This window comes from Malaclemys terrapin, chromosome 15, assembly GCF_027887155.1.
Source record: "Malaclemys terrapin pileata isolate rMalTer1 chromosome 15, rMalTer1.hap1, whole genome shotgun sequence".
Classification (NCBI taxonomy): Eukaryota; Metazoa; Chordata; order Testudines; family Emydidae; genus Malaclemys; species Malaclemys terrapin.
Window position 1 is genome coordinate 5192075 of NC_071519.1, and position 12449 is coordinate 5204523.

A 12449-nucleotide genomic window follows, 5' to 3' on the forward strand; every position below is an offset into this window, starting at 1 on the left:
CCGCGGTTCCCGCTCTGGCCGCGGAGACGGCCGGGCGGGCGGGCCTTGCCGTCGCCGACCCTGGATCGGCGGGGCATGTGGAGGAGAGGGCGGGGCGGCTTCCGCCGGCCGCGGGGAAGGGCCCGCCCCAGGGGGAGGTTTCCCTCACCCCTGCTGTCCCTCCGACCCTGCCGCCCCGAGCCCCGAAGCCATCGCCCTTGCCCTCTGGCCCTGCCCCTGCTGACCGGCCCTCCACCTCCTCTTCCACCTCGGGGGGCTGGGTGACCGTCCGGGGGAAGCGCGGCGCCCGCAGGTCGCGGGCTCTCTCCCTCCCCTCTGATGAGGAGGGAGAGCAGGCCCCCCGAAAGATGCCGCGGGGGGCCGACGTTGTTAGTTCTGTTTCCGCGCCCCCGGACGGTGCCCAGCAGGAGGTGCCGGCCATGGAGACCGTGGATGCCGTGGCAGTGGCTGGGGAAACTTCTGTCCCCTTTGTTGAGCCCACACCTGAGGAGGCTTCCGTAGCGGTTCTCCCGGCCCTTGCTCCGTCTGTGCCCCCCGCCGCCGATGCCGGGGCGGCCTTTGTCTCCGTGACTGGCGGGGAGGTCGCCGGGGCCGAGGGGACCGCTTTCGCCTCCATCTTCGATGAGATCGAGGCCCTGGGTCTGACCCCGGTTACCCAGGGGGAAGACGACCCTCTGCCAGCGGGCCCCGATCCGGGTGCTGGCTTAGTCCCGCCCCCTTCTCCTGCTCCCGGTTCCTCGCCCCACTCTGCCGCTCCCGACTTAGTCCTGGGAGAACCCTTAGCCCTACCTGCCAGCCCGGCCGCGACTACCATCTCGTGCACGGCCGCCGAGCCCCTCGGGGCGACGGCCGTTGCTGAGCGGCCGGTTCCTGCCCCCGATCCTGCCCCTTCCGCCGTCCCTGCCCCTGTGGCTTCCCCTGTCCCTGCTGCCCCCGTCCCCTCGGATGCAGACCCTGGCCGAGGGGAGCCGCGGTCTAGCGGCTTGGCAGCGGGAGATGGGGAGCCCGTTCCCGTTTCCGTCCCTGATCCTGTCCCCTCTCCTGCCCAAGTCCCTGTTCCCGCCTCGAGCCCTGCCCCTACTCCCGCCCTTGCCCCAGATCCTGCCCCCGAGGTGTCTCCTTCTGCCACCTCTGGTGTTACTGCCACCCCCGGGGTTGTCGCATTTCCGTTGTCTGCAGACAACCCTCAGGGGGCGGTTTTCGTGTTTCCCCTTCCTGCCACTGTTGGGGCTGGGTTGTTCCCTCAGCCGCTCTCTCCTTTGCCGGGGATGGGGACGGGCTGCCCAGCGCAGCAGCGCCGGAGCTCGGCCCCTTGTTTGTCCGTCACCGCGGGCCGCGCCGGAGGATGGCGGTGGCTTGGCCGCTGCCTCCCCCTCCGCGCTGCGGGATGAGCTGCGCCTCTTTCTATCGGATTCCCGTGGTTCTCAGGGTAAGGTGCAGCTCGCCCTTCAGCGCTGGGGGGACTTCCATCTCGTCCTCCGGGCCGTGAAGGCGCTTTTGGGGGAGGGGCGGGGGTCCGGTTGGCGGGACATCGCGGCCTATCGGCGGGCCCGCAGTTTCCGCGACTCCCTTTTGACCTTCGGAGTCGAAACCGGGATCTTGCGGGGCCCGCTGGGGGCCGATGGTCCCTCCGCCCGTGAGGATCTGCCCCAGCCCTCCGTATGATAGCTACCACCTTTGCGTCATTGAACGCCCGGGGCTGTAGGGTGGGTTTCCGCAGGAGCCAGGTGCTCTCCTTCCTTCGGGAGGGGGGGTACTCTGTGATTTTCCTGCAGGAGACCCACACGGCTCCGGCCGTCGAGGCTAGCTGGCGGCTGGAGTGGGGAGACGGGGTTTATTTTAGCCACCTCAGCGCCCATTCGGCTGGAGTGGCCACCCTGTTCTCCCCGGGGCTGCGGCCTGAGGTGCTGGGGGTCGCCGAGGTCGTGCCAGGCCGCCTGCTGCACGTCCGGGCCCGTGTGGAGGGGCTGGTTCTGAACTTGGTCAACGTCTATGCCCCGACCACGGGCTCGGAACGCGTGCCTTTCTATCAGCGGGCGGCGGCCTTCCTCTGCACTCTGGATTCTCGCGAGTGCCTGGTCCTGGGCGGGGACTTTAACACCACCCTCGAGGACCGGGACCGCTGCGGGCCTGAGTCTTCCCAGGCAGCCGCAGGCGTCCTCAGGGAGATCGTAGACCATCACTCCCTGGTGGACGTCTGGCGCGAACACCACCCGGACGACGACACCACCTTCACCTACGTCCGGGTGGAGGACGACCGGTCGCGCCACTCCCGGTTGGACCGCATTTATCTGTCCCGTTTTCATCTGGCGCGGGCCCATGCCTCCAGCGTCCGGCCGGCCCCGTTCTTAGATCACCACCTGGTGACTGTGACGGCCTCTCTCAGTTCCGAGCGGCCGGGGCCTGCCTATTGGCATTTTAATAATACTTTGCTGGAGAACGTGGGCTTCGTGGCATCCTTCCGGGAGTTCTGGCTGGCCTGGCGGGGGCAGCGGCGCGCCTTTCCCTCGGCACGGCGGTGGTGGGATGTAGGGAAGGTCCGCGCGCGGCTCTTCTGCCGGAACTACACCCGAGGCGCCAGCCGGCGGCGGGATGCGTTGTTAGGGCAGTTGGAGCGGGAGGTTTTGGAGCTGGAGAGGCGTCTGGCCTCCGGCCCCGAGGATCCACCCCTCCGCGCGGCGTACCGGGAGAAGCGGGAGGAGCTCCGGGCCCTGGAAGACCACCGGGCCCGGGGCGCGTTTGTTCGATCCCGCATCCATCTCCTTCGGGAGATGGATCGCGGCTCCCGCTTCTTCTACGCCCTGGAGAAACGGAGGGGGGCCAAACAGCATGTCACCTGCCTCCTGGCGGAGGACGGCGCCCCCCTCACGGATCCGGAGGAGATGCGTGGCAGGGCCAGGGCCTTCTACGCCGCTCTTTTCTCCCCAGATCCGACCGACGCCGAGGCCTGCAGGGTGCTCTGGACCGAGCTCCCGACGGTCAGCGCGGGCGGCCGAGACCGGCTGGAGCTGCCTCTTTCTCTGGCTGAGTTCTCGGCGGCCCTCCGGCTCATGCCCACTAACAAATCTCCAGGCATGGACGGGCTGACCGTGGAGTTTTACCGCATGTTCTGGGACGTCCTCGGCCCAGACCTCGTCACCGTCTGGGCCAAGTCCTTGCAGAGCGGGGTCCTCCCTCTCTCGTGCAGGCGAGCAGTGCTCGCCCTGTTGCCGAAGAAGGGGGACCTCCGCGATTTACGAAACTGGCGTCCCATCTCGCTCCTCAGCACGGACTATAAGGTCGTAGCGAAGGCCATCTCGCTGCGGCTGGGGTCCGTGCTGGCGGACGTGGTCCACCCCGACCAGACCTGCGCCGTCCCGGGCCGGAGCATCTTTAACAACCTGTACTTGGTCCGGGACCTATTAGAGCTGGGACGTAGGGATGGTCTGTCGTTCGCCCTCCTGTCTCTGGACCAGGAGAAGGCGTTCGACAGGATGGACCATGGGTACCTCCTGGGCACTCTGCGGGCATTCGGCTTCGGGCCCCAGTTTGTGGGCTTTCTCCAGGTGCTGTACGCTGAGGCGGAGTGTCTGGTCAGGCTCAACTGGACCCTGACCGAGCCGGTCAGCTTTGGGCGGGGAGTACGGCAGGGGTGCCCCCTCTCGGGCCAGCTGTACGCTCTGGCGATCGAGCCCTTCCTCTGCCTCCTCCGCCGGAGGTTAGCGGGGTTGGTGCTCCGGGAGCTGGAGCTGCGGCTGGTCCTGTCGGCGTACGCCGACGACGTGCTCCTCTTGGTCCAGGACCCTGAGGATCTGGTGCGGGTGGAGGCCTGCCAGGCCGTTTATTCGACCGCCTCCTCCGCCCGGGTCAACTGGGCCAAGAGCTCTGGCCTGGTGGTCGGGGACGGTTGGCAGGCGGGCTCCCTCCCACCCGCGCTTCAAGCCATTCGGTGGAGCGCGGGCCCGCTGCTCTATCTGGGCGTTTATCTTTCCGCCACGCATCCCTCTCCGCCGGAGAACTGGCTGGATTTGGAGGCCAGGGTGCGTGAGCGGTTGCGGAGATGGACGGGACTGCTCCGGTGTCTCTCCCTGCGGGGGAGGGCGCTGGTGCTGAACCAGCTCGTCCTGTCCATGCTCTGGCACCGGCTCAACACCCTGAGCCCGACCCCGGGACTCCTGGCCAGGCTCCAGAGGATAGCCCTGGAGTTCTTCTGGCCTGGACTGCACTGGGTCTCTGTGGGGGTTCTGAGTCTTCCCCTGGAGGAGGGGGGACAGGGCCTGGTCTGCCTTCGTAGCCAGGTCCATGTCTTCCGCCTCCAGGCCCTGCAGAGGCTCCTTTATGGTGAAGGTAGTCCGGCATGGAGCACGTTAGCGCACGCCTTCCTCCGCCGCCTCCGAGGGCTCCGATACGACCGGCAGCTCCTTTTTCTTCATCCGAGAGGTCTTCCGCGAGACCTCTCGGAGCTGCCAGTCTTCTACCAGGACCTTCTCCGGACCTGGAAGCTTTTCTCAGCGACCAGGTCCATTGTGGCCACCGAGGGCGCGGATCTCCTCGCGGAGTCCCTGCTGCACAATCCCGATCTCCGTGTGCAGGTGGCGGAGTCGCCCTCGGTGAGCCGGAGGTTGGTCCTGGCGGAAACCACCAGGGTCGGAGACCTCCTGGACTACACCAGAGGGGACTGGGTGGATCCCCGCGCGCTTGGTCGGCGCATGGGGCTCTCCACCCTTGCGACCCCTCTGCGTGTACTCCAGGAGGTGGGCGCTGCATTGTCACCTCCTGCTCTCGGCTTCCTGTGGCGGGCCCTGCGGGAGGGTGCTCCCCGCCCACCCCTCACCCCGGGCCCTCCGGACCTTTTTCTCGGGCCCCTGTTTCATGAGCCCCCCCGGCTCCCCCGCTCCCATAACCCGAGCCGGCTGCGCGCTTTGCAGCCGGTCCAGTTTCGAACCGCGCCTAGGGACTATCTGTACACGCTCGTGCTTCAGACGTTGCATCACCTCACCCTCGTGTCCCGCCCCGACACCAAGTGGAGGGACTATCTGTTACCTGTGGAGGGTGAGGAGCCCCGGTGGGCCAGCCTTTATTCCACCTTAGTTCCAAGGCCCGCCGGGGACATTGGTTGGCGGCTCCTTCATGGGGCCGTGAGCACGGGCGTGTACTTGGCGCGGTTCACCCCTATTCCTGAGGCCTGCCCATTTTGTGGCATTAGGGAGACCCTGACGCACGCTTACCTTGAGTGCGCCAGGCTGCAGCCCCTTTTCCGGCTTCTCCAGAACCTCTTGTTGAGGTTCTGGTTACACTTTTCCCCGCACTTGTTTATTTATGCACACCCTATCCGTGGCCCCACTAAGTCGCGAGACCTCCTCGTCAACCTCTTCCTGGCCCTGGCCAAACTCACCATCTATAATACCAGGGAGAAGATGTTGGACGAGGGGGTGCTTTGCGACTGTGGGGCCTACTTTCATACCTCTTTGGTTTCACGTCTCCGTGCGGAGTTCCACTGGGCAGCGTCCGCTGGCTCCCTTGCCACCTTCGAGGAGCAGTGGGCGCTGTCCGGGGTTCTCTGCTCGGTGTCCCCATCTGGTTCCCTGATTTTGAACCTTTGACCGTCACCTTGTTCCTTGTTTTTTTATTAGTTGTCCCACGTAATCATTTGGTACTGGGTCCAGTGGTCCCTCCCGCTAGGCTGGGGGAGGGGCCTTTAGTAGTGGGCGGCTAAGCCCGCCCACTTCCCGGTTTGCCAATACGGCCTCACTACAGTTGGATATTCGGAAACACTATTTCACTAGGAGGGTGGTGAAGCACTGGCATGGGTTCCCTAGGGAGGTGGTGGAATCTCCTTCCTTAGAGGTTTTTAAGGCCTGGCTTGACAAAGCCGTGGCTGGGATGATTTAGTTGGGGTTGGTCCTCTTTGAGTAGGGGGTTGGACTAGATACCTCCTGAGGTCTCTTCCAACCCTAATCTTCTGTGATTCCTACGAGCAGTGTCTGTCTGTGTGTGTTCTCAGCAGAGATGGGGATAGTTAAATCCCTCATACACAGAGTGTTCTGCACCTTTGAGCACCTGAGGAGCTGCCCCTGGGATTTGACGGCTTTAAAATGGGCTGAGGTTAAACCAATAGACTTCTTTGTAAGAAATGTCCCATGAACTCCCCTGATCTCCCTTGTTTTCTATCCCCTCAGCAGGGTTTCCTGTTCCCAAACCTGATGTGATCTCCCAGCTAGAACGAGGGGCAGAGCCGTGGCTCCTGGATCTCCAGGGCTCTGAGGAAGGAGAGATCCTGAGAGCTGCCTGTGCAGGTGAGGGATCATTAAACCAATTCAAAAACGCTCCGTGCCTGAAGGAAGGAGCTGGGACTCCTTAAAAAGGCCTTGGGAGCTCTCGGAGTTCAGGAGTATCCCCAGGAGGGCTTGTACCCTATGGGCAGCTATCGCTCCCGGCTTCCTACCCATCCTCACTGACACCTGGCAGCAGCTCCCTACCTGATGGGATGTGGAGGCAGAATTGTTCCCCTCCTCTGTCCCCTAAGGAGAGGAGTTTTGCAGAATTCAGCTATTAGGTTTTTTCTGTCTCTCCAGCTCTAATTTTGGTTTGTTTTCCCCTTTTCCACCTGTCAAAGTCAGATTCAGGACTCACAATTTATTAGACCACTCTGTTTATTAGCAAAGCACTCTGCTAATACACCCAGATAATGTGAGCACCATGCAAGACTCAAATTATCTTATTTATACAGATAAAAGGGAACTTAACAAGATAACAAAAGGAAGCAGAACTGATAAGTTTACCTGGGGCTAGATATACATATCTTATTTCCTTACTAACTATTACCGATCTCCTGTTAATGTCCCATCATTAGCTTAAGTGGACCCATTGTTTCATACCTTAATGTTTCTCTTCCTGACAACTATATTTCAATATTCCTTATTCCTGCTTAAAGGAACATATGGTATTTCTTTAATCCATTATATTTTTACAATATAATTCATTCTACTTTCACACACCCTGTTTCTGACATTTCTCCCTGTGTCTCAGCAGGTGCTGGGATGGTGAGTGAGAAAGAGGAGCAGAATCCTCAGCAGGAAGATGCTGAACAAGTGGAAGCACATGGGGGATTATCGCAAGGATCCCAAGGGAATGTGTCCAGGCGTCATGTGCAGGGAAAAGCCTCTGATTGCCAGCACAGGCCAGAGAGGCAGCAGGGAAACCAGCCAGGTGAGAAACTTGGTAAATCCATTAATTGTCAGGAGACTCACACAGACCTCAAGGAAATCACAGCCCAGCAGAGAACGCCCACAGGAGAGAGAAAAAACACATGCACCGAGTGTGGGAAAGACTTCAGTAGCCACTCAGACCTTATAAAACATGAGCGAATCCACACTGGAGAGAGGCCCTATGGATGCGGGATGTGCGGGAAAACCTTCAGCCAGAGCTCCCACCTTGTTCGGCATCACAGGATCCACTCAGGGGAGAGACCCCATGAGTGCGGCAAGTGCGGGAAACACTTCACTCTGAGCTCCGCTCTGATTAGACACCAGAGGATCCACACGGGAGAGCGACCCTATGAGTGCAGTGAGTGCGGGAAAACCTTCACTGACAGCTCTGCCCTTATTAATCACCAGAGGACCCACACGGGAGAGCGACCCTATACATGTTGTGAGTGCGGGAAACAGTTCACTCGGAGCTCAGGGCTTATTATACATCAGAGGATCCACACAGGAGAGAGGCCCTATGAGTGCTGCAAGTGCGGGAAAAGCTTCACTGTCAACTCAGACCTAATTAATCATCAGAGGATCCACACAGGAGAGAGGCCCCATGAATGCTGCGAGTGCGGGAAAAGCTTCACTCAGAGCTCGGCCCTTATTAGACATCAGAGGATCCACACAGGGGAGCGACCGTATAAATGTTGTGAGTGCGGGAAAAGCTTCACTGTCAAGTCAGATCTTATTGGACATCAGAGAATCCACACGGGAAAGATCCCCTATAAATGCTCTGAGTGCGGGAAAACTTTCACGCAGAGCTCAGCCCTTATTACGCATCAGAGGATCCACACAGGAGAGAGACCCTATGAATGCCGTGAATGCGGGAAAAAATTCACTGTTAAGTCAGACCTTAATAGACATCAGAGGGTCCACACGGGAGAGCGCCCCTATGAGTGCTCTGAGTGCGGGAAACAGTTCAGTCAGAAATCAAACCTTAGTGCACATCAGACAAGCCACACAGGAGAGACACCTTATCAGTGCTGTGAGTGCGGGAAAGGCTTCAGTGTGAGCTCAGCCCTTATAATACATCAGAGAATTCACACGGGAGAGAGACCCTATCGATGCTCAGTGTGCGGGAAAAGTTTCATCCGCAGCTCACACCTGAATAGACATCAGAGTCTCCACTGGAGAGAGAGACAGCATCAAAACTTTGTGTAGGGCAGAGAAAAGATCATTTTTAAAACACATTTGCTAATTCCCACACAGTGACCTTTTGGTTTGTTTGCACCGTTTGTGTCACCCTGTTCTCTCAGCTCCCTCATGTGAGTTGCCCACTTTTGCCTTTTTGCAGGTCGCCTTCTCTGGGGTGAATCCCATGGTCCTTTCTACCAACTCCCTTCTCCAGTGAGTCTTGGGAGTGTGTGTCCCTCCTGCCAGGAGTTTCCATCAGCCCGAGGTGGGGGAAATAGGGGTGAACGCAAGTAGCTAAACTGAGCTAAAATTGATCTGGGCTTTGTCTCCTCCAGGATTTTCCAGCCTAATGTAAGTGCACCACTATATGTGCAGTGCTGACATAGCCCAGGCACAGGGGTTGGGATTACCTATCACCTTCCCTTTGACCTGTCCTAATCAACAACAATTTTCCTGGTCTGGACGAGCCCTGAGCATCTCATTTGTACTGTCACTGCACTATCAGGGCGATTGTTAGTCACCAAGTTCCCCCTTTTGGCAACAGATTGTCTCATCCCCTGTTGTTCTCACGCTAGTCCACGTTGTGCTGGGCAGCAGGTTGTTTTCTTTTTACCACTTTCCTTATTGAAAATCTATTTCAATATAACCAAGAGGAGGAGCAGGAGTGGGACAAATGTATCATTTCAGCCTCTGCTACACCAGAAGGAAATGGGGTGAGTCGGCGGGATTCCCTCCTTCCCCATCACCGTCACTAGGCCCGCTCACTCCAGCAGCACTGGTGTCTGTCTGAGCCACAGTGGAGTTTATCCACCTGTATTCTACCCTTCCACCTCCCAAACATCATAATAGCAATTTGATCCTAAATCCAACTCGTTAGGGCTGGAGATGAAGGTGTCCCAGACCTGGATGGGGAATTCCAATGAATCCCAACTGTGATCATTCCCAGTTTAAATCCCAGTTCCTGTCTATTGACAGAACCACTTCTGGGCTTTTCCCTGCTGAGCTGGGCTCGTTTGCAGATGAGAAGGTTGGCAGTTTTTCCCTATTACAATGTTGTTTTTTTCAGGGCCAGCTCTATGTACCAGCAAAACAAGCAGGTGCTTGGGGCGGCACATTTGCAGGGAGCGGCATTCCAGCCATCCTTTTTTTTTTTTTTTTTTTAAACTCACTTCCTCCCTTCTCGCAACACTGCAGAAGCGGAGAACCCACAGGACCCTGGGAGCTGTAGTTCCTTGCCTAGCTCCCTGCCTATAGAGCCAGCCCTGGAGCAGGGAAAGAACTACATTTCCCAGCATTCCCTTGGCAGCTATCAACAGGAAAGGAAGCGGGAGGGAGTTGAGGTAGCTGAGCCATGCTGCAGCTTGCTGTGAATGGAGAGCTGGCTGCTAGAACGGGGTGGCACTGTGAGTGGGGGACAAGTGTGCCCAGCCCAAGGAGTAGAAGGCTTTGCCCCAGATATCCCCTTCAGAAGACTTCCCCAGACTGGCTTAAGGATACTGGTGTGACCTCACCTTGCAGCCTGCAAAGAAGGAATTGGCTGGACTAAATGGACAGTGCACCTCTCTATATGAAGCCTAGCAAGGGAGGTATGTGGATCCCACTAGAATTTAAAATGAAAAGTAAGGGAGGGGAGGCTCTGCTAGAGGACTTGGGCAGCTTTAGATACAGTACCAGGCACATAGGAGGATTTCCACTTCCGAGCCATGGAAGCAGCAATTGACTTTTTCTTTCCAGATTTAGCTAATATTCAGAAAGGGAATCTAGCCCTCAAAATTCAGGAGTGCTCAAGCTCAATTTGGGCAGCTGTTACTTCATTTCTCCCAAATCAAATATACTGATCCACTGTAACTTGCTGTAGAAAAAGTAGGATAAAATTGAGCAAGAAATGTTTCCCAGTGATTTTTAGGACTGGAATTGCTATTTTCAACAGCCATTACCCTTTTTAGTTTTATTTGTTTAAAAGGAAGACAGTGATATTGCATTGGCAAATTCCCCATAGAAACAAAGAGTGGAACAAAAGAATAATAAAGGCACCTCTAATTTTCCTCATTTATGTAGGACTGTCTTATAATATGCATCCAGATATCCTCCAATCACACAAGCTGAAAATTGTTTCACTTTACTGCAGTTCTGTAACCATATGGGAACCAATCCTGTCTGTGTTCTGTGCACATCCAAAATTCCTGCTGAATGACCCGCCCTGGGAGCGAGTTACCAGTGACCCAGGGCTGGGACAGCAGGAGGGTGGGGGGAGGGCACTGGTGTTGGTGGGGGGAGAGCCCAGGGCTGGGGCAGCAAGGGGGTGCAGGGTGGGGGAGCCCTGGGGTGGAGGGCAGCCAAAAATTTTTTTGCTTGGGGCGGCAAAAAACCTAGAGCCAGCCCTGGTTTTTTTCTAAATAACACGACTCCATAATAATGAAGTGCTGTGGAGTGAAGAAGGTTTGAATGGATCAGAGGAGAAGGCAACGGGGGAATCTGCTCTCTTGATTTCTGAGTAATCAAATGTAACCTGCTCTGGAATTTCATTTTGTATGAACAAGAAAGTGACTTATACCGCTCTGTGTTGTGGGTTTTTCCCTCTCTCCTGGAGGCTATTTGGTCACAACTGAATATTAGTTTTGTTTTCCTGGATGTAGCTCAGATTTATCAGGGACTTTGGGACAAATGACTGTTTGCTAAACAAGTACTGTCTTATTTTATTTTTGTCTTTCCCACGCTGCTGCATGATGACACGGAAGAAGCTCAAGTGCAGTTCACTCACCAGGAGAGGATACTCTGGGCCATCGGGCGTGCTACCAAGGAAACAGTAGTGGGTTTAGGGCTCCGCTCTGAAATAGTGAACAGCACACCCCAAATTGTGCAACTAACTGAAGTAACAGGGTGCGTGTGGCCTATGATTTGGGAAACGCTGTCCCTGTCTGTGTTGATATGGAGAAACCAGAAGTGGCATTTTTAGTCAACTTGCGTTTGGTAGATGCTGCAACTAACTATTCACTACAATGAAATCAGTAGCTGCACACTATCTAATTTTTAATATATTCTGCTCCTTTGGTGACTTACAAGGATTCTGCTGCAGGCGTGTTTTACTCCTGGGGGAATTCTGCACCAAAAATTAAAAATTCTGCACACAATATTTTAAAATTCGGCATATTTTATTTGTCAAAATAACACAATGTAATCATGCCAGCTTCAATTATTTTTGTAATTTATTTCATATTATCTGTCAGCAAGTATGTCTCTAACAATACAGGCCCCCCCCCCAAAAAAAAAAAAGAATCTGGTGATTTTTTTTTTTTTTTTTTTTTTTTTTGACAAATAGATTCTGAAGTACACCATAACTCCAATGCTGAGGTGGGAAAAAGTGTGAGAGAAATAGTGTACAGGAGAACACAGACCCAGACGTCAGTTATTTCAAATGGAATTTGTTTTGACAAGCTCTAAAGTAAAATTACTTAAGGAGACAAGCTGTGTAACCTTGTACCCCATTAGACTGAATGGGTCACTGAGTTCCCCTCTTCTCTGCAAAGCGAAGATATACAGTGTCTGTCAGGAGAAGCCCATGGTTCTTTTAATGAATGGCAATGGATGCGTGAGCTAATAGGTAGTTTTTCTGTTATTTTTATGGGAGCTGAAACCCCTTTTCCTTTTTTGAGGAAGCTCATGGTCACAGTTCAGCCTTTTAACCCTCAAGCCAGGTATGGAAACCTCCCCACAATGGTCCTTGGATTTCTTTTATTTTGGAGATCTTTGGGCTTCAAACCTCCACAGTGCATGTGGTTCGCAGCAATCGATAGTTTAAGAAAACTGCTGGGTGAAGTGGGACTCTTCCAAACTGACGATAGCCCGAAGTCTGCCTCACATGAAATGGATCAGGCTACGGTGTCTGTAACCAAGGCGTCCTTCACTCCTCATTTGCCTGTAGACTTCAGGCAAGTGACTGCCATGTGGGGTGAGCTGGAATCCTCAACCACGAAGACCAAGGTAAAGGTGGAAGCCCTTTTGCACCAGGAACCTAAGAAAGATGGACATTCCAGGACTCCCAGACTGATCCCCTCTGAGGAAGGAAGTTATAACATCAGTACC

The 12449-nt window shown here is 55.8% G+C and overlaps 1 protein-coding gene across 5 annotated transcripts in view; it reads left to right on the forward strand.

The window, feature by feature from the left end:
• The window catches only part of LOC128823017 (zinc finger protein OZF-like), a 34325-nt gene extending 23910 nt beyond the window's left edge, over positions 1-10415 (forward strand). For 3 of the 5 annotated variants that reach the window (XM_054005020.1, XM_054005021.1, XM_054005024.1), the window contains exons 4-5: positions 6159-6275; positions 7009-10415. In XM_054005020.1, the coding sequence (XP_053860995.1) occupies positions 6159-6275; positions 7009-8393 (1502 nt within the window). In that variant the 3' untranslated portion in view covers positions 8394-10415. The remainder of the gene's footprint in view (positions 1-6158; positions 6276-7008) is intronic. The other 2 variants (XM_054005022.1, XM_054005023.1) reach the window with 2 other exon arrangements.
• The last annotated feature ends 2034 nt before the right edge of the window (positions 10416-12449 follow it).